We start from the raw sequence: 23,972 nt of genomic DNA, 5'->3' as shown, positions 1-23,972 counted from the left end.
CACAGACAGCTCAGGGCAGCTCAGACATACTCACTGGGTATCAAACTTCTTGCTGCTTACCAGCTTTACCACCTGCCTTGCAGCCTGGCTGGTGGATGGCTTGTTCTAAGGCTTGGGTCATGAAGTGCTGAATTCTCACACTGGCACTAAAAAGGAGCTGCAAGAGCTGAGGCATGCCTGAGAGCAGGGAGAGAATTTGAAGAATGTAAAAATCCCAGACTTGTCCATTAGAATGTATTTATTTCAAAATATATTAAAATGCCTGGGTAACACATCACAGTGAATGGTCAAGCTTGGTCCCTCCCCACAGTCCATCCCTCCTTTAGTAGAGATTCCTGCCTTTCCTAACAGCAGTGGGATGAGACTCCTTCATTCATCAATGGCTTCCATGACTTCCATCACGAGAGTCCGTGGTCCTGTCATGATGAGGCTGTTGATGGTCTGATAGTCCAGATGCAAAACACATGCACCATTCACTGAGAAAACAAACTGGCACACCTGCAAGAGAGGAGGGACAGGTTACCTTCAGTCTCTTGGCACCTTCTGCCCATGACTGACTGGAGCCAGAGGCTGTGATGCAAATAACTTGCCTCAAAAGCCTTGAAACCCTAAAGCATCACCACTCCACAGCTACACTGATATCACAGCGCTACAATCACTGTGTCATAAAAATGGGACCAAAGTGATTTAGACTGTGAGCTAACAGAGAAAAAAAAGACTCATTTATGAACAGTGGTTCATTTCACAGATGGAAATGAGGCACAATATTAACATCTAGCAATTTGGTAGCAAATGAGATTAGGTAAAGAGAAATTAACTGGGCTCTTGAGTAAATGAAACAAATTCATCCGTCCCCTCCCAATCCTGCCTGAAGCAAACAAGGAGCCACACTCTGCCTCTGAAGGATCCCATTATTTCAAATATTCATGTGACTTTAGACTTATATCAGCTTGTAGAAATGATTCTCTCTGGCTGCTGGGGTCTTTATAGGGAACTGGAAACTCAACATTTCTTTCATGCATGCCTAAAACCCTGTAGGTGAAACTCATACATGCCTGGGCCCAAAATGAGTTTCAAGATCTCAGTTCATTTCACCTGAGCTGGAAGTACTGGAGTTACTTGATGAATCAAATCAAGGCATCAGTCTAAGGTTATTCAGCTTTCATGCACATGGAAAAAAGCTCCATGTAGAACTCCATTGCTGATAGCAGGGAAACAACATGTGTTGCATCTCAGGAGCTGTGAGAGCAGGTGATCCAGGATAAAGCTCTGCTCCTTCCCTGCTTCACTGGGAAATCACTGGAGCTGAACTGGGAATTCTCTGTTTTGTTTTCAGCAGCTCAAACAGTTTTGACAGCTCCAAAGTCTACCACGGGGATGGTTTAGTTTTGAGAGAGTTTTTTGAGTTCTACCTGCCCACAGCCCCTGTTCTGCCCTGGCAAAGGCAAATCCTCCCCTGTGCCACCACACAGTGTGCACTTTTCCTGCAGAGGTCATCCTTCCCTCCACCTCTCCCACAGCTCCATGTGCTGACTCCACAGGTCTGATCTCCACTGCAGGAGGTGGGATTATCATGGAGGATGTGTTCAGCCCAGAAAGCTCAAACAGGACAGAAGTCTTGCCTCCAGTTAAGTCACCGTGAGTAAGAAGTACCTTCATCCCTGCAGCAGCAGCAGGTCCTCCTGGGTCCACTGCCTGGATGTGGCAAGGTCTTCCTCCTCGGACCACAAACCCCCAGCCCACTGCATCCCCCACAATCTACAAGCAGAACAAAAGGGTTTTAAAAACCAAGGAATGGGCTGGATAGAGGAGTTGCAACAGTTCCCAGAGAGATGGAGAGCTCATGATCCTAATCTCTTTTGGGTGGGAGAGAAAGGGCTGTGCACCAGTGAGATGAAGAACTGGTTAATTGCTCTCTGCAAAGCTGCTTTGTGATTAATATTCCCTGCCAGCAAGAGCAGAAGAGTGAAGCACAGGCAGCATTAAGCTGAAGTGCGAGGCATGCACCGAGAGTGTGCTGAGAACATCTCCAGAGCACGCACACGGTGCCTTTTCCTTGGCACAGCAGAGCATTTCCAGGGTGGAAGTTGCCCCTCTTGCCTTTTCCACTCTGATCTCAGTCTGTCAGAGCAGTTTGCTGTAGTACTGCAGCCCCCTGATGTGACTAAAAGAGAAAAGGAATTCCCAAGAGACTTTGCACATTACCCATATAAATAAATACAGCAACTGCAGAGCTAAGCAGGAGGAAATGAGCCATGAAAGACCCAGGCTGGCAGAGTTGAAGGGCAGGGCAAGAACATTCAGGAGGAGAATGAACAGCACGTCCTCATACATGCCATGCTAATCACCAGCTTTGTTTTTCCTGCTCTTTCCCACCACTTTCTATGGGACACTTAATTTGGGAACCTTATCCACATCTCCTTTTGTAACCCCACTTGTGTCAAATCAGTATGGAAGACATCCCACCTGGTTTCTGTGAGATCCCCCCTTTCAGAGGCAGGCAGTGAAGACATGAGAAGTTTTACACAAAAATAACCAAGAACAGTAAGACCCACAGGTCAGGAGTTGTCTTGCAACATTTACACCCAGCACCCACCAGCCCTGCCTTGACCCGTCCTACAGCTTTAGAAATAATTAGAAAAGGAAAAGGCTCAAACTCAGGTTGTCTGCAGCATCCTGGAGATTTGTCCATGCAAAAGTGTCCATGCAAGAGTGGCCCTTGGATGCTCCCCCTATTCTGTGCTGCTGATGGATCATATCAACACATTCTGATCTGCAGAGGAACCTGAAAGATGCATAAAGCTGTGCATAAAGCCATGTGACAGAGGATGAGTGTCACAGTCTCAGCTGTCACAAGACTTACTGATTCTATAGTTTGCATGGAGCTGGATGAAACAGAAATCGTAGAATCTTAGAATGAGTTGGATTGGAATGGACCTTAAAGATCATCTCATTCCAACCCCCTGCCATGGGCAGGGACACCTTCCACTCAACCAGGTTGCTCCAAGCCCTGTCCAACCTGACCTTGAACACTTCTAGGAATGGGACAGCCACAGCTTCTCTGGGCAACCTGTGCCAGGGCCTCACCAAAAAAACCCCCTCCAAAATGGGAGGTTTTTTCCTGTCCAGGAAACACTTCTTTCCTAATCTACCTCTTTAATATACATTAAACCTTTGCAGGGGCTTAGCACATTTTCACCCACAAGAATATGTGAAGACATTTCCCCGTTGAGAGTCACCAACCAAAAGTCAGGATGATGTGACATGCAATCAAAGCTATAACATAGAGAGGTCAGAGCAGCCAGCAGAAAGCCATCCAAACACAGGCAGGGAGCTGGATACTGATGGATTGGCAATGCCATTCACAATGGTCACTCACAGTCAGAGTTTTCTTGACATAAGGGGCCCCAGGGGACAGGAGCTCTTCGTTGGTGACGGGTCTCTTTAACACTAGAGCAGAAGGTGACAGATTCTGTCAGAATCAAGGAGTTTGTACTGTGAAGTGCATAACGAGGCAGCCTGGGGATTACCCATTCTGCACACAGAATTCCTTGCATTCATCTCAGGGTTTTTCCAAACACTTGCACAACTTTTTAAATCACAAAGCAGAGGTGAGGCTGACCCTCTCCTCTTGATGAGTTGGGGTCAAGTGAGCCTGTGCCCTGAAGGAATGGATGTATCCCATGTAACAACAGGGCAATGCAGAAGCCCAGACCTGATTTGGGGTTGCACTCGGCCACAGGAGGGAATACCAGTGTAGGAGCAGCACTGAAGTAGGGGTTGGAGTTTCCAGAGAGGGAAGTGATGCTACTCCTTCGAACTGCTGAGACAATTTTGATCTCCTTGTTGGTCTGGACTGAAAGAGGCAAAAATAACAATTGCTCAAGGAGGAAACAGTCTAGTTTAAAATAACAAACTTCACCCCCCAGCCTGACCCACACCTGAAGGGTAAGCACCCGCTGAAGATGGCATTTGAGCTTAGAAAGAATAAACCCAACTTCAAAGAAAGATCTAGAGCTGAGCTGATGCTAAGCTGAGTTATTTTCCTGGGGTGGGGAGCTGTGACAGAGATTGCCACTGTGTTGTGACATCCACCACAAACAGTGGGATGGGGGGTCACTTCACAGGATGTCTGGAAGGACATCGTACACTCTGCTGGAGCAACACCCTCAGCTCTGGGACACTGGTGATGTAATCCTTGCTTTCACACCCCTCCACAAACACACCCAGTTACCAGAGAGAAAGCTGGTGTTGCCTGGGTCCGGGTTGAGCTTGCGAAGGCAGAAGGGGCTGTCGGGGCTCTCGGAGAGGGCACGAGAAGAGTTCTCATTGAGCAGCTCTGTGAGACGCCGCCGCCGGCGGAAGTTGATCCAGAAGTGGTACAGGATGTCACTGTCAAAGAAGTGATGCCGATTGGAGACTAGGAGAGAACAGGGGAGGAGGGAGAGGCTGAGGGGGTGCAAAAACCATATAGCAAATATCCTGAGTGATCCCAGTGAATTGCTTTTAACGCCTCTGTGCTCTACTGCAGTTTTTCTGACTGTTTGAGAATGCTGCCTGTGGGGAGGGAGGGACAGCAGGGCCACCTCCCCAAGAGATGCCATCTCCCAGGGGTGCATTTGGTGTCACAGCCCTCCACCTGCCCCTCAGAGGACTTCCTGCCTTCTGAATTGCAGGTTTAATTCCGGCAGATGGTTATGATGTCCAGCCAAGCAGAGCTGAACGTTACATCCTCACACCCCAGCCCTCCAAACCCAGGGGTGGATCCCAGGCCTGTGGCCGGTGGCTTTGAAGAACTGAAGAGCAGAAGCTCAGATTTCAACTCAAAGCCTTTGCGGGTGGTGCAAGATTGCTCCGGTTTCAAAGGTCACCAGCTCCAAACATAGAACTAAAAGGCTCCATTGCCATCTCCAAGTGGGCACTTGACCAGCACTTGTTGCATGACATGAATGGGGGTTTGTTCCCAGCACAGCTTTGACAGTTATGCTCATCCCTCGCTTTCCATCCTGGCTCCAGCCAGACTCTTGCTCACCATGCTGAATGATCCCATGCTCCAGCAGTGCTTGTCCCAGCTCCACGGCTTCCTGTCTGTTTTCTGCTTCTCCCTCCTGAACAAGCCAGTCGACCATCTCACAGCCCAGGAAAGTCCTCTGGTACTTCACCGAGTTCTCCTCTCTCACCTTCAGAATTGACTCTTCCACACTCACCAGCCTGGCACAGAGGTGGGACAAGGCTCCCGTGACACTGCACATCCCTGCCATCCCTCACAGGAGCTGCAGCCACACAAAGCAGTGACGCTGTTCCCATGATGCTACACATCCCTGTCACTCCTCATGGGAACTGCAGACAGACAAAGCAAGGCCAAGAGAAGCCAGCAAAGCATTGCAGCCAAAACATTGCTGCCTGGCAGCAGTGGGAAAGGAGGGAGGAACACAGAGCTGCAGTCAGGCATCTTTACAAATCTTCATCACAACAGAGGGAGCAGCTTCAGCAAAACCAGTTCAGCTGCCACCTCAGCTAAAGAAGGCAGGGAAAAGCAACAAAATGCAGGAAACACATGGCAGATATCCAAATGGATGGAGAAGGTGGCTTTCAGACGGCACATATTCCATCTGCAGCATATGTGAGAGCAAAATCCAGTGTCTCCACGAGAGGGTGCAGCTGGCTCAGCCATGAGACAAGTTGGCTGGATGCTCTCCCCATCCCACGGACACTGCTGCAGATCAAAAGCTAAGTCCAAGGGATGCACATCTGGAGAAGGGGCACCCGAAATCACCACCTGCCTGAATGAAGGACTTCTCCTTCAGCACCAGTTTGTGACTGATCAGCAGCGTGTGAGGTTGTGAAGGTGTGAAGGGGCTGTTAAAGGAAACAAGTCCAGAGGGTGGGCTGGGGCTGAACCCTGGGAAGGTGGCCTGGATTTAAAGCCAGAAACAATCAACACAAAAAAACCCTAAACACTTGGAGGTGGAAGGAGTTTTCTTTACTGTCTGAGAATTAGCTTTTCCATGACAAATTTTGCAAATAGACTGAGACACAGGGCCCCAGGCTCACAAGGGTGTTGAAAATCCCATACCCTGCTGACTTTGGCCATAAGTCCTAAAAGAGCTGGTGGAAGCAGCTCATTGGAGGAGGGTAGAAGGTTGCTGGGAATGGCCACTGGACATTCTAATCCCAGGAGCATTCAGACTGAACTCTAGTGCTTCCCCAAACAGATCCCAGAACCTGCACGTGGGCTGGAGCCCTTGGAAGCATCCATGAGTTCATAGCACAGCTCCTGCCCCATTTCCAAGGATGGTGGTTATCCTGCAGCTGTGACAGGGCTCAGGAAACAGCATTTCCCAGAGGGACAGCACTGGGTGCAGAGAAGGGAAAGCGAAGCCAGTGGGAGCTGTGGCTTCCAGCTGCAGAGCACCAGCAGCCAGCACAGCCAGCAGAGCACATTCCCAACACCCCAGTGCCGGGATAGGACTCACGTACTTCTCATAAAGACTCTGCCCTCGCATGAACACCTTCACATCCTTGCTGAGAGGGAAGGTCCCGTCATCCTTGCGGAAGCGGTAGAGCAGCTTGGCATCCTTGTAGTCCGAGTGCTCGTCGCAGACTGGAAGAGTTCAGGGGAGGGATGTCAGTCTGTGAGGGACAGGCAGGGCTTACACTCAGCAGGATGTTGTCTCCAGGTTCAAAGCTGTGAGGGCTGCTCCGTGTCCTTCTCCGTGCCCTTTGCACCATGGAGCAACCAGCATCTGAGCCTTCAGTCCCCAAAAAGTAGTTGCTTATAAACACCTGCAGCCCTTGCTGGTGGGAGAGGTCACCCCCAATGTACAGACCTCGGGAAAGCTGGAGTTTGAGTCTGCAATTGATCCAGACACTAAAACATTCATTAGAAAAAACAGGATTTTTTTTTCCTTCTTTTAATTTAAATGTTTAGGTTTAGACTAAAAGAGAACAAACAGAATTCCCTCAATCAACTTTTTTTAGAAAGCTGCTGCTGCTGTAAGCAGATTTGGATGACAGAGGAAAAAAACTCACACTGCATCCAAACCCCCATAAAATCACCTCTGTCTGTCAAAAATACTTGTAAGCTAAAAAATATAGTGGCATGAATTTTTCCACAGCATTTTGTGCCAACCCTGCCCAATCCATTTGTGTGGCAAACAGACCTCAAGAGAAAGTTTTCTTCAAAGCCAGATACACACAACTGCAATAATCAAATCTGTCTGAAAAGTCTTAGTTTCATCTTGGGCATGGGCACACTATCTGTAAATGAATGGCTGTTAAGTCCATGCAGCCTTTAGCAGGTAAATATTTGGGATGCAGCTTTGAGATGAACTTGCTTGCAACACATTCCTAGACTACAAGTTAAAAAAAAAAAATTATGACAAAAACCAGCCCAAAAATCACACACCAGCTTTTAAAAGCCAGCCTGTGTTCAGGTCCACATGTCTGAAACAAGAAGAACAAAGTTCAATGGTAAAAAACAAACAAACAAACAAAAAAAACCAAAACAAAAAAACCAAAACAAATGCAAACAAAAAACCAATCAACCAAACAAAAAAAAACCAAACCAAACAAAAAAAACAAACAGAGAAAAGAATATGCCTGCAAAACAAAGAAAAACAGTCAAGGGAAAACAGAAAACCCACAAATGTTTCCTCACTAAAGTAACGTCATCCACTAGAGTGAAATTCAAAAGGCACAAGACACTTCTTCTGAAAATTTTAACACCTTTTTCATCCTTCTGAGCAGACCAGCAAAACCACATTCCCCTTTTGGTGAGCAGCAAATGCCAAAACTTGTCAGATGATCTGGAGTTCACCATTTCTGCTGAGCAGTTGTCTCGAATGAAATCAGGACGCTAAAGCCGGTGAGTCATCGAGCAGGAGGGCAGGATAAGGTTGTTTGAACAGTGAAAGTTTGCATCCTCCTAACTCCAAGGAGCAGCCATTCTGATTCCATTGCAACCAGGAATAGAACTTAAAGCCTTACAGGACTGTGCCCATAGAAAACCAAAGCACTTTTACTATTTAAAGACCATTTTCAATGTGTTTTCAGCGTGTAATGGAACCAAAGCTCAAACCACATCAGACAATTAAGAGGTAGCACAATGATCTTCACGAGATAATTATCATCTGGATCCCAGCAGAGAAGAGGGCAAACAGTTTAGTCAGGCAATTGCTAAGCACCCAGAGCAGTGCTGCATTAGCAGGCAGCCTTCTTTCCACAGGCCTAACAAAAATTAATGGACAAAAAACAAGTTGGAAAGTCAACTTCTGTGTCCTGCCAGGAATTATCACAGAGGCAGGATGGACGTGTCCCAGTCAGCAATCAAAACAACACTGGCACCCAGTGCTGCATAGGTTTAATTAACTAATGGACTTATTTGAAACTGTCAGCTGGAGAGATGGAAAATTAATCAGCTTTAAGTGTTAATGGTTAACTGAGAACTCCCTGCTTCAGCTTTATGCTTTTGTGATAAAGCACAGCAGTAGTCTATTTTTATTCAAGGCAGTTTAACATAAAGGGCTGTAACCTCAGCAAGTAGCAGAGGGTAATAGAGAGTGTTTGCATTGCAGTGGTCAAAGGCAGCTGCTTCTGGACCCTGGAGGAGAGAGGGGAAGAGAGGACTGGATTTGGTGTGGTCATTGCTTCTGTCTCCTCAGCTGCATCCTCGTGTGACAAACCACCACCCAGCTCCAGGTTACCAAACCTCCTGTCCCAAAGACCTGGGAGCAAGAGAGCTCAGCCACAGCCCTTCCCACCAATGGCAAAGGTGTCCAAGAGCTATTTGATAATCTGGGACTTTTGTTCTTGATTGAGCCTGAAAATCACATGGAGAGAAACTGCCTTTTTGCCAATCTGAAGCACTTGTTTTCTGTTGTTATATTGGGACCAAGGGCTGGACCTTGGGGATTGCTCTGCAGCTCAGGGACCGGCACAGAGGTCAGTACATGACCTGAGTTAATCCAGAACTCCTGAAAGTTCCAAATAAATTTTAAAAAGAAAAAAAGCCTGAATTACTAAGAGCTGGGCTTGAGCATCAAGCTGCCTTCTCCCCTATCCCCATCCCTCTTTTTTTTTTTAAATGAGTTCCATGAACAAGCCTTTGAAACACACAAATCCCAAGGGAGGTATTCCTACAGGATTGCTTAAGCTCCAGGTTTACAGGTACCAGACTACTTTTGCTTGGACTGATGTGGACTCCACAGCCCCACTTGACCCATCATGGGGAAACTGAGGAACACTGGGCTCTTATGGAAAGAAAATTAATTTTTCTGCAGATGTGAAGCGTGTGCTATAATTCAGCTTCCACTTCTGCATGACACAAACATGAGCCAGACCAACTTCTGTACAAATATCCACCTGGCTGGATACAGGACAATGCAGGCCAGGTGTTACTGAACTTGCTTCCAAATGGGAGACACTTCAGATGCCCTTTTACCAGCACACAGCCCAAGCTCCTTTTCTGGTGAGCAGGGAACTGGCACATTCCCCAGAGCAATGCACCATCCCACGGATCCAGCCCCATCCAGCCTCCTGCCTACCCATCCTCTCCCAGCTTCTCTAGGAGAGAAGCTTCTTCCCGTAGGAAAGTGGTGGACAGGGACCTGGCCACACTTCCGTATCCTGGGCTGACGGACACACGGTGAGCAGACACACAGACAGCTCCCTGAGGGGGCTCAGCAGGCAGCAGAGACACCCACACACCGTGATGGATGATGTAGTGGTCCATCAGCTTCTGCATGAGGCGGATCCCGGTCTCCCGGTCCGGCGCTTCCTTGTGGTCGATCAGCCAGTCCGTGAGTTCCTTGGCCACGAAGCAGTTCGGGTACGTCCGGAGGTGGAAACGTCTGTCCTTGATGAGCTTCCCATCGTGGAGGCGAAGCCTGGAGGGAAAGGCAGCCACTGAGCACAGCTGGTGTCACAGGGGAATTTGAGTCTGACTGCCCAGCATCTGTCCAGCTTGGAGACACCGCTGATGAGTTGGGACTTCTGGCAACCACCCAGAGACTAAAAAATTCAACCAAACCCCTTGGCATTGCAAAATGGATTAGTCAATCCTAAGGAGCCTCTCCATCAGGCCCTTCTCTCCTCTTGTTACTATGCAGGTTATATAATAGCCTGCATCAGGCATAGTATGACCCACACATGTCTTTTTGCTCTAAGCAAGCCTCTAAAAAACACACAGCAGCAAACCAAAGGGGGTGAAGAGGGGACAAAACTCAGGAAAAAAAATAGCAGTACATATATTTGTCATCTTGGCACCGTTCTGTGTCTAGTTCTCCTTCCCCATGACCATGAAAACAGGAATAAAGCTGCCCCCAGGACAAAGTCTTACTCATAGCTCCAGGTGGGAGCAGTAACAGGAGCCTTGGTTTCTTCTGTCAAAGTAGCGAGTGCCAGGTGGATCCCATCACCACCCGCTAATCCATGAACCACTAATCCACAGCAACAGTGGACAACAGTCCTGACATTTTCTGCTTCAAAGTGGGATTGACTGGGACAGAGTTTACCAAAACAACAACCTTTCTATCCTGAAAACCCCGATGTTTTGGCTAGTCTGCAGCTCTGATGGAAAGATATATATGGGCAAAAGTACTCAGGTGAGCATGGCTTTGACTTTCAAAAGGACTTTAACAACTAAGCAAGCCACAAGGCACAGAGTTCTTCTGTGTTCCAGCCAAAGCCAACCCAGTCTGGCAGGAGATCTGTCCAGGGGCCAAACTTCTGCCCTATAGTCATGACCGTTCCCAAAACACCAACCCTGGAAAATTCAGGCTGTATGCAGCAGGCTCAGAAGGGAGATATTAATTAAACTTCTCCTCTGTAACTCCAGGATGTTTTTGGTTTCAAATTATTCTCCTCAATTCCTGGTTTTGCCCTGGGCCAGTGTATTTTATTAAGGCATTAATCACCGCAGCCTTTCGTTATTTCATGCCTCAAGTTCTTTTCTTCTTTGTGGAAAAGTTCTGTGTACAACACAGCATGCTGGACAACAGTTTTAGGTACCATATGAGAAGTTTAAATACCCTAAAAAAAATCTATCTGATAATAATGGATTATCTTCTATTGTAGGATTTACAAATACTAAGGTCCTAAAAATCTAAAGATAAAAAATTCTTTAAGATGAAAAATCAGTAATTGATTATTGCAGTTAATGCTGAGGCTACTACAAGCCAGTATGATTAAAAGAAATTTTTAGACCTTCCTGGAAATTCAAATATTAACCCAAAGATTCATGCAGAGGCAGCTCCTGCCCTTGCCTTTGACAGACCTCCCTCAAATCCTGAGGTCTATATTCAGCATTTCACTCTTTACCTGGAAGGCTCATCCCTACAGGTGACCAGAACTCGTTCTGAATATGGATTTTTCCCGGAAAGTACAGTCCACTGACAGCTGCCTTGCTATTTTTAGAGTTTTTGCCTTTTTCCTTCCTTTATTTCATGGTCCACTGTCAAAATGCAATCAGGCCCAGCCAGCAGTGACTACAAACAGGCTCCCCCTCCCTCTGCTACAGGGGAAGACACAGTCAATTTTATATGCTTTCTTTCCTTTGCAATTAGCAAGTGGGAAGGCACTTTAGAGGCATGTTTGGGAGAGATAAGAAATGTTCCAAGAGTGCTCTATTGCCGTAAAGAGTCTGCAGGACTCCACAAACACTATATATAGAGATATATACACACATGTATATATACATTTATATGTATATACACACTCAGACATGCCTTTCACATAAAATAACACATAGACACACAAGGCCTGAATCGTTGGGAGAACACCATTTCCCCTATAGATTTTTTTTTTATCATGTTTCAGAATACAGAAAAAAAAATTCAGAGGTCTTGCAGGAGAAAAATAAAAGAAAAATTATTTCCAACAAACAGTGCTGCTAACACCTAAGATTTAAAAATAAAAATAAAAAATGCATTTATTCTGAAACTCTCCTGTTGGGGAAAATGGTCAGGACAGGAGTCAGGTGGTATTTCAGCACCTCTGGAGCAGCAGCATGTTGGAGCTTTGTGGGCTGTTTTAAGCCTGTGACAAGTTTTCCCTCTGTCCCACAGAGCCAGGGCAGCGGAAAAGGCACAGCTCGAGTGTCCTTGTGCTCTTTTCACTTTCCTCTTGTTTACTGTTTCCTGTCAACTCTGAGGAGACAAATTTTGTCCTTCAGACACAGGATGTAACAGCAACTGCGTCTTCCAGCAGCTCTTGTATGATGGTAATAAAACAAAGCGTGACTGGGTTATAATCATGCTTCCAGATAAAAAAAAAATAAGGAAATATATATAATGCAATATTATGAGTTTTCTAGATGGCAAAATCTACCCTGTGAACATATTATTTCTCCAAAAGGGAAAAAAAAAAAAGCAGAATTAAGCCAGGATAAAACACTTGCTGGAACATGGGAATGGGCTCTTATGAAACACTCCTGGCTTGGCAGTCAAAGTGCTGCTTCCACGTGCATTTGCTTTGTGTTGGTTGTGTTGGGTAAGCAAATTGTTTCTCTGTCAAGGTCACTACAAAGCCATCATTATTCATCCTTGTGTAACCTTGTTGAAAGGGACATCCACAGCAGTGCAAACAGAAGAGAAATAAACTCTCCATCACCTCCCGTGTAAACAGACCTTGAGCATCTCAAATGCCAAGGTGGATCTTTCAAGGATATTAACTGCAGTTCACATTCCCAAAGCAGTTCAGCACTAATGAATGGCCTTGGAAAGATGCCTCATCCAAAGGATCTTCTTTGTTCCTATTTTCACAGAAAAAAACCCCAAAAAACCCCAAAAAACCAAAACCAAACCAGCTAAGTGCTCACTAAAAGGTAGCAACAGCCACAAGAGAATCTCTGCAAAACAGCTGCAGGAGAGGCACATTCAGGCGACACAGGCACTGCAAACAGTTTGTTGCACCCCCAGTCTGCAAAAGCACCAGTACATGTGGGAAGAGGGGAGAGCTTTGCCTGCCCGTGGCAGCCCAAAGTGGTACAGAGATGTTTTCTTTTCCTGGTTGTATTTAAAACAGACCGAAATCTCGAAAAGAAACCCCAGCAAGCACAAGTCTACTTCCCAGTCCTCACTTTTACTCAGCTTTTAGAGCTGAAAATTTAATAATTGACTTCTAAAAGTCATTCTGGCTATGTAGTATCATCTTCTGAATAACATTCACTGCTGCATCAAGTGGTGCCTCACGATTCTTCAAGGAACACATCCCCACTGGAAGAGATACAAGTCCAACAGAGAACCACCAAAATTCCTGCAAACCCAAGATTTTCGGGCAAGAATACAAATTTTTGCATGTTCAGCTACACATCTTTAAGTGAGCCAAATTTCCAGAGCATCAAAGCATGAACACTTTGTTTAACAGCATCGCAGTTTGAGTATCCAAATAAAATACTCGTCACCTCTGAAAACTTGGGACAGTGGCTGAAATCACAACTTTGTTCTTCATAGGAGAAAACCTTCCTTCTCCTCTCACTTTTTCTGTGCAAGACATAAATTTACTGAGTATATTTTATGTTTAAGAGTGATTAATGCAGCTTAACAGGGTTATTAGAGCCCAGCTGGTTCACTTGACCATGGGAATACCCATGTGAGAGTGCACAAGGGCTTGTCCATACTTGTCTCTGATTACAGCAGGGTGTGAATGCAAAGCGTGGAAGCTGTTCCAGAATATCTCTGTGCAGATAAGCCATTTGTTGCAATTAGAAGTGACTAATTGGGCCTCTCTTACAGAATGCCACCCAGGAACACACAACGCCCAGTAAAGCTGCTGTGATTTTCATGCAAGTTCATATGTCTGAAACAAGAAGACTGGCAGCAGATGTGAGGAATGAGCCCGAGACAGCAATCCTCTCATACTCCAGACTGGAATATCAATTAGAATTTTTATTTTCATCTTTTTAGTGGAGAGAGACTCAACACTCAAAACTCCTCTTCCCCCTTAAAAGACCAAACAGCAGCATCCTCATGGAAGCAGAGAGAACCTAGCAGATAGACAGCCCAAACCACACTGGCCTATCTCCCCTCTCTTCCTTTAGGATCCATTTCATTCCCAGCCATCCCCACGAAGCATTCCCTCACCCCTCTCTTGTGCAGCTATTTCTGGCTGGGAAACACATCCTGACACTGAACAGACTCATCCCTCTGGCCAAACCAGACTCGGAGGGATTTGCAAACTTGCTGGGAAGCCAAAGAACTGTAAAGATGGAGCAAAGGTTTGTTTGACTAAATGTGATAATGGGGAGGCAGGGCAGGAAGTGGAGAACAGGGAAAAACAAATGTTTGATATTTCATGTAGATGCAACAATGTTATTTGCTGATGGAGGTTTACAGAGTCAGGGCAGCCTGCAAGGCTCCTTCACACGCTTCTGTATTCCATCTGTGGGGAAAAGCAGGGGGAGAACAATGTGGATATTTAGCCATGTCCATCTGCTGTTGTCTGAGACATCATCCAGCCTCTCTGCCTCAGCTTCCCCATTGCTATGTATTGGAAATCCAGGTCCCAGGAAGATTCATACCACTAACTCCTTGCCTGCCAGGCTGTGAGATCTCCCAAATAAATATTCAGCATGTTCTTCATCACTCAGTTCTCCTTCTAGCCAGGGGTTCAGGGAAAGAGGAGCCCAGCTGCAGGCTGGTGTCCATCTCTTCACCCTCCTCCCCAGGTTTTACACCCTGTGCTGGCCAGCAGCTCCTTCCCATCCTTCTGCACTGGGAATGGGCTCCTGCCCAGACCAAAGAAGAAGGATGCAGCTGCAGCATTCCCAGCAACCAGTAAAAGGGTCCTTCTTTCCATCACCACGAACTCTCAGATGGTGTCCCCAAAATTACTTGAATTTTGGGTTTTCTATTCAACTCTATCCCAGTGGGCAGTGTACTAGAAGAGCTCTGTTCACAAATAAATTTACTGTATCCCCTTCTCCACCTTACAGCCACAATCACCAAATGGTCCAGCATCTGATATGCTCCTGTCCTGCAAGAGGTACAAGGAAGACACATCACTCCCCACACATGGAGCACAGTTTTAACTCACAGCTTGATTATTTTATTTTCTCTCTGAATACCTGATCCCTTTCTTTGCCCCTGGCTATAGGACTCCTTTTAAACCTCAGTCACCCCAGATGAGTAAAATACTGGAAATATAAATATAAATAAGACAGAAATATGAATAAACTTTCCCTGCCACTTTGAACACTGGCTGTGTTTTCAAGATCGGGCCCCAGTCCTTAACTGGAAGTTATCAATCCTTGATACAGTGCAAATAATAAAGCTAAAGCTAACAGTACTCTCTGAGAATGGACAACAGAGCAACACCAAGCTAATTTTAGGAATCTGATGCTAGCAAAAATCAAACCCTGGGCTATTTACATTATTTAAGGATATATTTCCTAATTTCCACCCACATTTCAAAACAAACCAGAATGACTTCAGATACAAACAAGCACATTCTGCTCAAGAGCTAGGAAAGCCCACAGTCACATGCTTTGAAGCAAGTGAGGGTTCTGACCCCAGATGCACAAGGAACACGCTTTCTGAGCCACACAGGTTTTCTTGCACAGAATAGATTTTTGTCTTCATAGGAAAAAATAAATCTCAGAAGCTGCTTAAAAGCTGGGACTGCAAGCCAGCAGAAGTTCCCAAAAGTGACTTTCAAGAGAGGTAAATCCAATTCAGGCACATGGCACTCAGGAGATGTCTTTCCAAGTCACCCCAAAGTCCAAGCATCCCCAGAAGCGATGCTGACCCCATCCAGCCAGGGACCAGGGACCTCGGGGGGGGCTGCTCAGTGCCAGCACACCATGTTCTGCACTGGGGGGAACGTGCAAAGGGAGAAAAAAATTGCTGCCACCTCAACCCACTTGCCAGTTCCTGGCACCTGGAGGTGAATCGCAGGAGATGCCACAGAGGAGCAGCAGGACAAGGTCGTGTGGGAAAGGACCTGGCTCAACACTGGTTTGGTGGGTGAAGGAAGGATCAGCAGGTACTGGGGAGGGGGAGATACTGATACCTGGGGGGAAAGTGCTTGGTCAGAGATAAAGCTTTGAGCCTCCTGCTAACGGGATAGAGCCCAGAGCCCCGGGTAAAGCCTTGCCCCTGGCTGGAGGAGGACCCCACACCTCCTACCTCAGCTGCTCTCCAGCAATCATCACCTCTGCCCGGTAGTGCTGCTCGGTGGCTTTCTTCTTCAGGCTGCTGCTCAGGCTCTCCATGCCGGGCTGACGGTGGGCGGCGGTGGGAGATGCTCCCCATGGGATGCGGCTTGGGAAGATCCGGGCCCCCAGCGGCGTCCCCGGCCGCTGGCAGGGTGCAGGTTGGTAGCCTGAAGTTGCTGAGTCCTGCTCCCCGCCTCTCCTTCCCTCTCGGCAGGCTTCGGAGGAGGAGCCTGTTGCAATCTGAGCCTGGCTCTGCGGGCTTCTCACCCGCTGGCTCCAGCCAGGCTTGGGCTGGGAGCCGGGAAGGTGGCAGGGATGCTCCCGGCAGGCTGGGACAGAGTCCGCTCTGCTCGCTCCGGGGAGGTGACTCCGGCAGGCTCTGGGCACACACGGGCTGGAGGATGAGTGCTTTGATCAGCCATCAGACGGACAAAGCACTTCCTTCCTTAGGCTGTAACTGTCCTACAAGGGTTCAAGATGTGCCATTCTCATCCTCCTCCCTGAGGACTTCCTGCCTCTCCCCAGGTGGGATGCATCCAACACCACGGCCAACGCTTTCTAAAAAGGGGGTTCAGAGGAGCTTGAACCATTCCTCAGTGCAGCAGCCATCACATGGATGGCTGCTGGATGGAGAAGCACAGGCTGTAATGAGCAAGAGCTGACACTGATGAGTCTGGGGCTCTGCAGGTGCCAAGCTGAAACCAGATACCACCTTTAAAACCTGCCTCCAGGCACTGGTACCTGCTCAGCTGTTACCAAGCATTTCCATTACTTGAGGTACTTTCTGCAGGCCAGAGTTGACCTAAAAGTAACAGTGGGCAGCAAAAAAATGGGCAGAGGAAGTGGGATGTGGAGATGGTTAATTACATCCATCATTACCACCAGATTCATCTGAAATCAGATTTCCATGAGTTAAAACAGGAGTGAAAAATATTGGCTGGCATAGAGGATCAAGTCTCAGAAACACTAAAAAAACCTACCAAAAGAGTGTGTGGAGAAGTCAGGAGCGAGGGAAGGGAAGGAAATTTTATCAGCTGAGGAGGTTCTGCTTCAGTTCGGAGTCTGATAAAGCATCAGTAAACTAAATGCTGTCTTTAATTAGTTCATCTTTAGCAGCAATTCATCAGCCAGCAGTGAGTTAGCCAGTACCTCCATCAGCACAAGCAGACCCTTCCAGGCTTATGTTCCATAATACTGCTAAATCCAACAAGCCTGGGTTAGGGATTCAAGGAGCACAGCACGGAACAGCCAGGGCCAGAAGGAACAGGAGACACAGGGTAAAGGCACGGCAGTAACTGGAGGCACACTGGTCTTCCTGAATCCAGCATCACTGCTGGCTCTCTGCTGATGGAGGAGCAGCAAAGGTGCAGCTCAGGGGCTGGACAAACCTCGCTCCCAGCAATCCTGTCCAAGTCAAACACCCACTGCAGCCTGGCCATGCAGGGAGCAGCAGTGATGGGCTGCGCCAACAAGGCTCCTTCTATCCAGGCTCTCCCAGAGCACACTCTCTCCCATGTCCTGCTGTTCATGCCAGGCCATAAACACAGGGAAACAGGCTCCCCTTGTGCACACGGGCAGCCCTGGGGCAGGCTCAGGACGGCTCCTGGAGTCCCCTCTGGCAGTGCCGGTGTTGGTGAGTCTGTGCCAGCCCTGAGGTGCTCCTGGGGCAGGCATGGGGGCAGCATCCTTCATTCCCAACATAAATGCCATTGGGGGAGATCCCCAACATCACCAAACCTGCCCATCTCATCACTCCCTGTATCGCTTCAGCTAGGGAAAAATTTCTGCTCTTTTAATCATTGCATAATAAATATTTTCCTTAAAAAAAAAAAGAAAAAGAGAAAAAGAAAAGAAAAAAGAGACGCTCAGCTCCAAGCTTGAGAGTGTTTTACTCTCACAGTAAAAAGGTGAAGGATTTCAGCTCTTGCCAGCTTCTTTCATGAAAGACACAGGAGGAAAAAAGCTTATTGCTCCCATAAATAACCTTGTAAAATGTGCCCTTTAAATTAGACAATAATGTTTCTACTTAAGCTGCAAAAACAAGGAAGAGAAGCTACTAGAAATATATTATCTCCCCCTCTCAAGCCTGGGAAGCACTTCAGTCAAGAGAGCACAGCAGCCAGCGACATCCAGAGCTGCTGAGGATGGTGGAGCTGTGCTCAGAAAGCTGCCTGTGGGCATGACAGGCAGATAGATGGACTGAAACTTCTCCTGAGAGGACAGAGGACCACTGTAAACCTACAGCTGTTAAAGAGAAGGTGACTGTGGAGTAGCTGTTTTCCCAACAAGGACCGGGGCCAAGCTCATAACATAAGTCAGTAGGCTTGAGACAAACTGGAGGATGGTTTTTTCCCCTTCAGCAGCATAAAATTAAATTGTGCAAGTTGCCATCACTTGATATAAAGCCTCAAAACCTAATTGATTTTAAAAAAGAACACTAGGTAAATTCATGCAGGACATGGTATTGATATTGATCAGGGAAATCCAGATGGTTACTTCTGTCTTGACTGGTGGAAGCTGAAAGAATATGTTAGTGGAGAGGTTACTGACCATTTCTCCTCCTCTTTCCCTGATTTCTGTTACTGGTCCACATCAGAGCAAGGATCCAGGCCTGGAGGAACTTCTGCTCTCCACCAGCACAACACTCCAAATGTCACAACCTCAGGGCTTTTTACACTGACATTTAGAGGGAAGAGCATGTCCTCAATTCAGGAGCAAAGCCATGCTAAACCGAAGCCCTGTGCCCCGTGCTCACAGCACTGAGCTTTTATTCAACCTCAGCAGTGCCCTTTGCAGATTTGACACCTTTCACCCCAAGCAATTTGTGTCACTGAAGGGAATGTAGGGAATACACCCTGCAAGTTGCTGTTAATTCCATCCTAGAGGTGACAGCATTTCAGGGCTGGGAAAAATAATCCCTAGATATATGCCCCTCACTCCCCACACAAGAAGGGATTAGTTATCACCTCCATCTACAGATGAAAAGAGCGATTCACAGCATGGCTTTGGAGTCTAAACCACAATGAATTGCAAGCAGCACTAGAGTCCCTTCATCTAGGTCTCCCCTCCAGAGGGAGTGTCTGAATTTTCCTGTTTCAATATATTAGGAAGTAGTTTGACTCATTAAGTGTCCAGAAAAGATAGAGGCACCTCTGGGTACAGCCATGTACCTTGGTCTTCAACTCCCAACATTGTTACAGCAAGTAGAAGGTTTAGCTCCCACAGATTTTTTTATTTCTTTTTTTCCTTCTTTTTTCCCTAGCAGGGTTGAGGAAAAGACAGGAGGGAATTAGATGAGTTTGTTTTGACAAGTTGTAAAAAGATTAAAAACCTGTTTGTAAGTTTTGCCAGGAGACAGCACAGAGGACACTGTGAGCTTTCACAGCCGTCCTTGTCACTGACTGTAATGTTTGCCTTAGTCCTTTGCCTAAATTTTGTCCTCCCTGTGGCAGTTCAGGCTCTGCATTTCAAGCAGAGAGCTGGAGAAATCTCCTGTGCAGGGCAGCAGGGTCTGGCAACAGAGAGATTCAGATTTTTCCTGCTCTGAGTTGGCACATCCAACGCCAGCAGCTGGCAGCCAGCCATTGCTTCTCACCCCACACACTGACTTTCATTTAGCTTAAGCAAAAAAACCCTAAAAAATTTTAAGAAGGAGTTCACAGCCAACATCAACACAATAAACCCCCTGATTTTGCAGGGCCCATGTTTCCTCTGAGCGAGACAGCCCTTCCCTGGCCAGCTGACACCGAGCTGTCCTTGCCAGAGAACATTTCCCTCAGGGGTAAGTCCTTGTCGCCAGCAAGGTGTGCTCACCTGGGCTGGAGCCCATCCAGAGAGCCCAGCATTGTTTGGGAGCCAGGTTCTCCCTGCTGCTTTCAGAAGAGTTGTTTATACTTGGCAGTAAAGTTCACAGTCCACCCCTGGGACTATTTGCTGCTTAACTCATTGGTGTCAGTGCCACAGCAAATGCTGGAAGCCCCTTTGCATCAAACATCTCCATAAAAACCCCCACTTGGAATAGCACATCAGCAATACTGGGAGCATCTTGTCTGGAGATCCCTCATCCCCAGTACCCAGGGAATGGTTTTGTAATCATAAAAGGCAGCCTGGAGATTGCTGTGCACCACAGAGACTCCTCCACTTCTGTGTTGGAAGCTGCTCAGGGGACTGGTCAGCAGCGTTCTCACAGCCCAAGAAAATTGGGAAGATTTATTACCTTCTGGTGGCAGCAAATGAGCACGTTATTCAGCAATTTCTCATTACCTGGTTATAAATCTGAGCTGGAGCTCTCTCGTCATCGAGTGTCCTTCATTTTTTTCCAGAAAAGAAATTTGGATGTTCGAGTGATATACTGCTTCTTTCCACGGAAAATAAAGACTGCTAACGCCAAGCAATCAAATGCAAGTCAAAATAATTTGCTTGGCTACAAAGTAGCAAATAGGAGGCTCTTTGTTTCCCTTAAAGTCGTAAGCAAACACACCTCAGTTATGGTTCTCCAGAACTACAAAGAATAGAACTTTAGCTTGGAAAAAAACCCATACAAACAAAGAAACAAAAAACCCAAACATTGAAAAATGAAATTCTCCCATGATTGTATTGCTCCAGGACCTGCAGCTTTAATAAAAACACCACCAAGCACTCACCTTTATTATGAACTAAGAAAAGTTTTCATTGGAAAAAAAAAAACCAACAAAGAACAAGTGACAACAAAAGAAATGCTCTTATGCAACAAGACATGGAATCTGTGTCACTTCCACTTCCCCATTCTTCAACATTAGAACACTTAAAACTGTCAACAGTCCTTAACTTTCAGCTCCCAAACCAGTGTGTGGGTGTGAGACTTTGAAGCAGGGCACGAGTTTAATTCCCTTCATTCGCCCTAAGGGTGAGACTCTTCAACGTGGTTTTTTAGGTCACACAGGTGTTGCAGACCACTGGGATGGGGACATGGAGACCTCCCTGCCCCTGCTCTGGGACATCTCTCAAGGTGCATCTCTGCTGTTCCATCTCCACAGAAGCCTCTCAGGGCTCGGTGATCTCAGAGGTCTTTTCCAAGCAAAACGATTCCATGATTCTGGGAGGAGCAGACTGCAGAGCAGCACTCACAGCTCCCCAGCATGGTCTGGACACCCTGAGCTCAGTCAGGGCCCTGCCAGGTGTTGCACAGTATGTGCTGTGGCCAGTTCTAGACCCACATTTCTCCCAGAGAAGGAATGCTCAAGCTTCAAAGGTGGGAAAGCCTCCTGCTGTAATGGGAATGTGCTAATTATGTTATAATTAGCCTGGACTAAACACAGCCAAAGGAATCACTCCTGGCAGGGGAAGTGTAATCCAATCACAATCCATTAAAAAGAACTGTTGGCTGTAGCTGTGCCAACCTGTATCAGGGGTGATGGACAGACAGCCCTGTCCCAGCTCTGTACATGAGTCTGCTGCTTCCTCATCATAAAGAAAGGCTGCTACACTGGCTTAACAAAAAAGGGGCAGGGTAACAGGGACAAAAAAGCCTAGAACTGCTACCATCCAGTCTGGTGCACTCAGCCAGAGAGAAGGGAGAGCTGAAATCCCAAAAGAGCAAGCAAAATTGAAGGAGTACATGTGTGTGGTTGGAAGAGAGGAATTTGCATAGTTTTGCTTAAATGCAGCATGAAAGTCACCAGCAGAGGACAGGATGGGGCTGTGGATGAGCAGATACACGAGCAGGAACACATTTCTAACCCTGCATCCAGCTATTAGAACCTCATGGAAGAAGTTCCTCCAAAAACGACCCATGCACAGTGACACAATCCCCTCTAGAGGAAGGAAGGAGAAGTGAGGCTCTCCACCAGCAGCGTCCATCTGACCACAAGCTCTGAAAGAATCTTCATAGAATCATAAAATAGTTGGGGACAGGAGGAGCCTTCAAGGTCATCTAGTTCCAACCCCCCCACCATAGGCAGGGACACCTTCCACTAGACCAGCACCTTCTGTGTGAGCTGGTGAGTCCCCCAGTCCTTCTTCACAACCAGTGCAAGAGAGGGTTTGATCTGGGACTGATCCAGAGGAGTTTCAGCCCAAGGAATACATCCAGCAGAGTGCAGCTGGTGCTAAGACTACACAAGAAAATGGACAACAGCCCAAGGAAGAATCACCAGTCCTGAGCTGGGGCTTTGCAGCCACTCCTCACCATATGAGTGCCTCCCTCTGGCACTGATACTCAGACATAATTCATCCGATCGTGTCAGTCTCTGTGTCACAGCTCCTGTCCCACTGGCCAAGCACGGCTGAGCTGTTTCACCTCTGATGCCTTGTGGGTTCTGGAAGGAGATGGGTCAGAAAGGCATGTGAGTCTCTGTCTCCATCACTGGCAGAGTCCAAGGCATGTGTGGCCTTCAGCAGATGATAAAAAGCCCTTCACAACCACCATCACAGAGAGGATGGGCATTTAACAGACATGGAAACAGGTAATTCCATCCTGCAGAAGTTCAATTTAACTAGCTGGGGTATCACCAGCAGCCTAGATTACACAAGAAGTATTTATTCCACTTCTTTGATGTGCTTTGTACTCCATCACAAGTTCTATGACCAGGTGACCACACCTTGGTGTGGACAAAAGGAGACTTGCAGCAGTCTCAGATTCAGATTCTCTCTTCTTACCAGTACTGCAGTGACACTGGGGAGCTTGACTTGAATGGTGAAGCCCTGTCTAGGTGGACTAAATTTGTAATTCAAGTCCAGTGCATTGCATTGAGCTGCACTCCAAAAGTGACAGCTGATGGCTAGAGTCAATAGGTAATTTGAGAAAACAGAATTAAAATAGCAATTCCCTCTTGGAACTGTATCAAGCTTCTATGTAAAAACAACACACAGAAAAAGTTCTGTAAAGAAGAAAATTCCTAGTTTGACCTTGATCACAACAGCCTTTATATAGGCTGGCACATCAATTTACATATATTAACCATCTGTGTCAGCAGAGTAGGAAAAAAAGATGTATATACAAGTGGGTTTTTGCCCTAAGTAGTCAAACAGAGTTACATTGAAGGCAAGATGAGCAGTCCAGTGCAGAACTGCTGATATTAAGCAGGAGCACTTCAATCAGAAGTGGTGATTTTTTTTTCCTAAAAGACACACTCCAGCCTTTCTGCATTTCCTGGCAGGAGCTGATTTATCTATTGTAAAATTCAACAGCCTCAGCAACGCTGAGCAGCCTCTCTGAGGGAGCACGTTTTGGCAGGGCTTAAAGGGAAAGACAAGAACTGGTTTGCAAACTGTGCAGAGCTGATAGCACTGGATTTTCCTGCTTGAGCAGCGGTCATGGTCCTGCTGAGGTACAACATGACTGTTCTTGGCAGTCCAAGCAGCCAGTCCCGCCAGAGACTTGGTCTCTCCCATTTGTTCTCAGCAATTGAAAGTACAAGGAAGCTTCTCCTAGAAGTCTTTTCATTGTTTCTTTCATCTCTTCCGGTTTTAGCCAGTTTAAACATTGCCATTGGGGCAGCATTGGTGAAATTCGGAGATTGGAGGCAATGCATCATTTGAGGATAAAAATGCAGCTGGTTTAATCTCGCCTAAAGCAAACGTCAGCACCTTGCTCAGAGGAGGAGGCTGACCTTTCTTTTCCTGCATTGCTGAGGAGATGCTTCCTGCTGACAGAGCACAAATGGCTGGAGCCAGGACAGGCAGCATGTCTTGGCCTCCTTGCAAATTAGTGACTGAGCAGACGATGAGCGATCGCGCCACACGCGCGTCAGAGCTTCGGGTTTTACAGCTTCCCAACAGCACAACTCAGCTCCACTGCTCTTTTTCTGTGGGACTTTCGGTTTCCAACCCATGGCCAAAT

The 23,972-nt window shown here is 47.0% G+C and overlaps 1 protein-coding gene across 1 annotated transcript; it reads right to left on the bottom strand.

The window, feature by feature from the left end:
* Positions 1–223: 223 nt before the first annotated feature.
* On the bottom strand, positions 224–16,390 carry LOC113948546 (DEP domain-containing mTOR-interacting protein-like). Its single transcript, XM_027646221.1, has 9 exons — positions 16,125–16,390; positions 9,709–9,887; positions 6,481–6,604; positions 5,033–5,211; positions 4,235–4,420; positions 3,716–3,856; positions 3,380–3,450; positions 1,654–1,758; positions 224–498 (listed from the first exon to the last, which is right to left on the bottom strand). The coding sequence occupies exons 1-9, from the start codon at positions 16,208–16,210 to the stop codon at positions 370–372; spliced, it is 1,200 nt and encodes a 399-aa protein (XP_027502022.1). The 5' UTR covers positions 16,211–16,390; the 3' UTR covers positions 224–369.
* Between the last annotated feature and the right edge of the window lie 7,582 nt (positions 16,391–23,972).

This window comes from Corapipo altera, unplaced genomic scaffold (genome assembly GCF_003945725.1).
Source record: "Corapipo altera isolate COAL_440 unplaced genomic scaffold, ASM394572v1 64, whole genome shotgun sequence".
NCBI classification, from domain to species: Eukaryota; Metazoa; Chordata; class Aves; order Passeriformes; family Pipridae; genus Corapipo; species Corapipo altera.
The sequence above is the reverse complement of the archived record's forward strand: the minus strand, read 5'-3'. Positions and strand labels throughout refer to the sequence as shown.

Bases quoted from the DNA above. Each gene is read 5' to 3' on its own strand.
- LOC113948546 (XM_027646221.1), bottom strand. From the start codon at position 16,210: ATGGAGAGCCTGAGCAGCAGCCTGAAGAAGAAAGCCACCGAGCAGCAC. The intron at 3,857-4,234 runs GTAACTGGGTGT...TGCCTCTTTCAG, and splicing joins CAACACCAGCTTTCTCTCTG to TCCAGACCAACAAGGAGATC. The intron at 499-1,653 runs GTACTTCTTACT...CCTCTCTTGCAG, and splicing joins CTGCTGCTGCAGGGATGAAG to GTGTGCCAGTTTGTTTTCTC.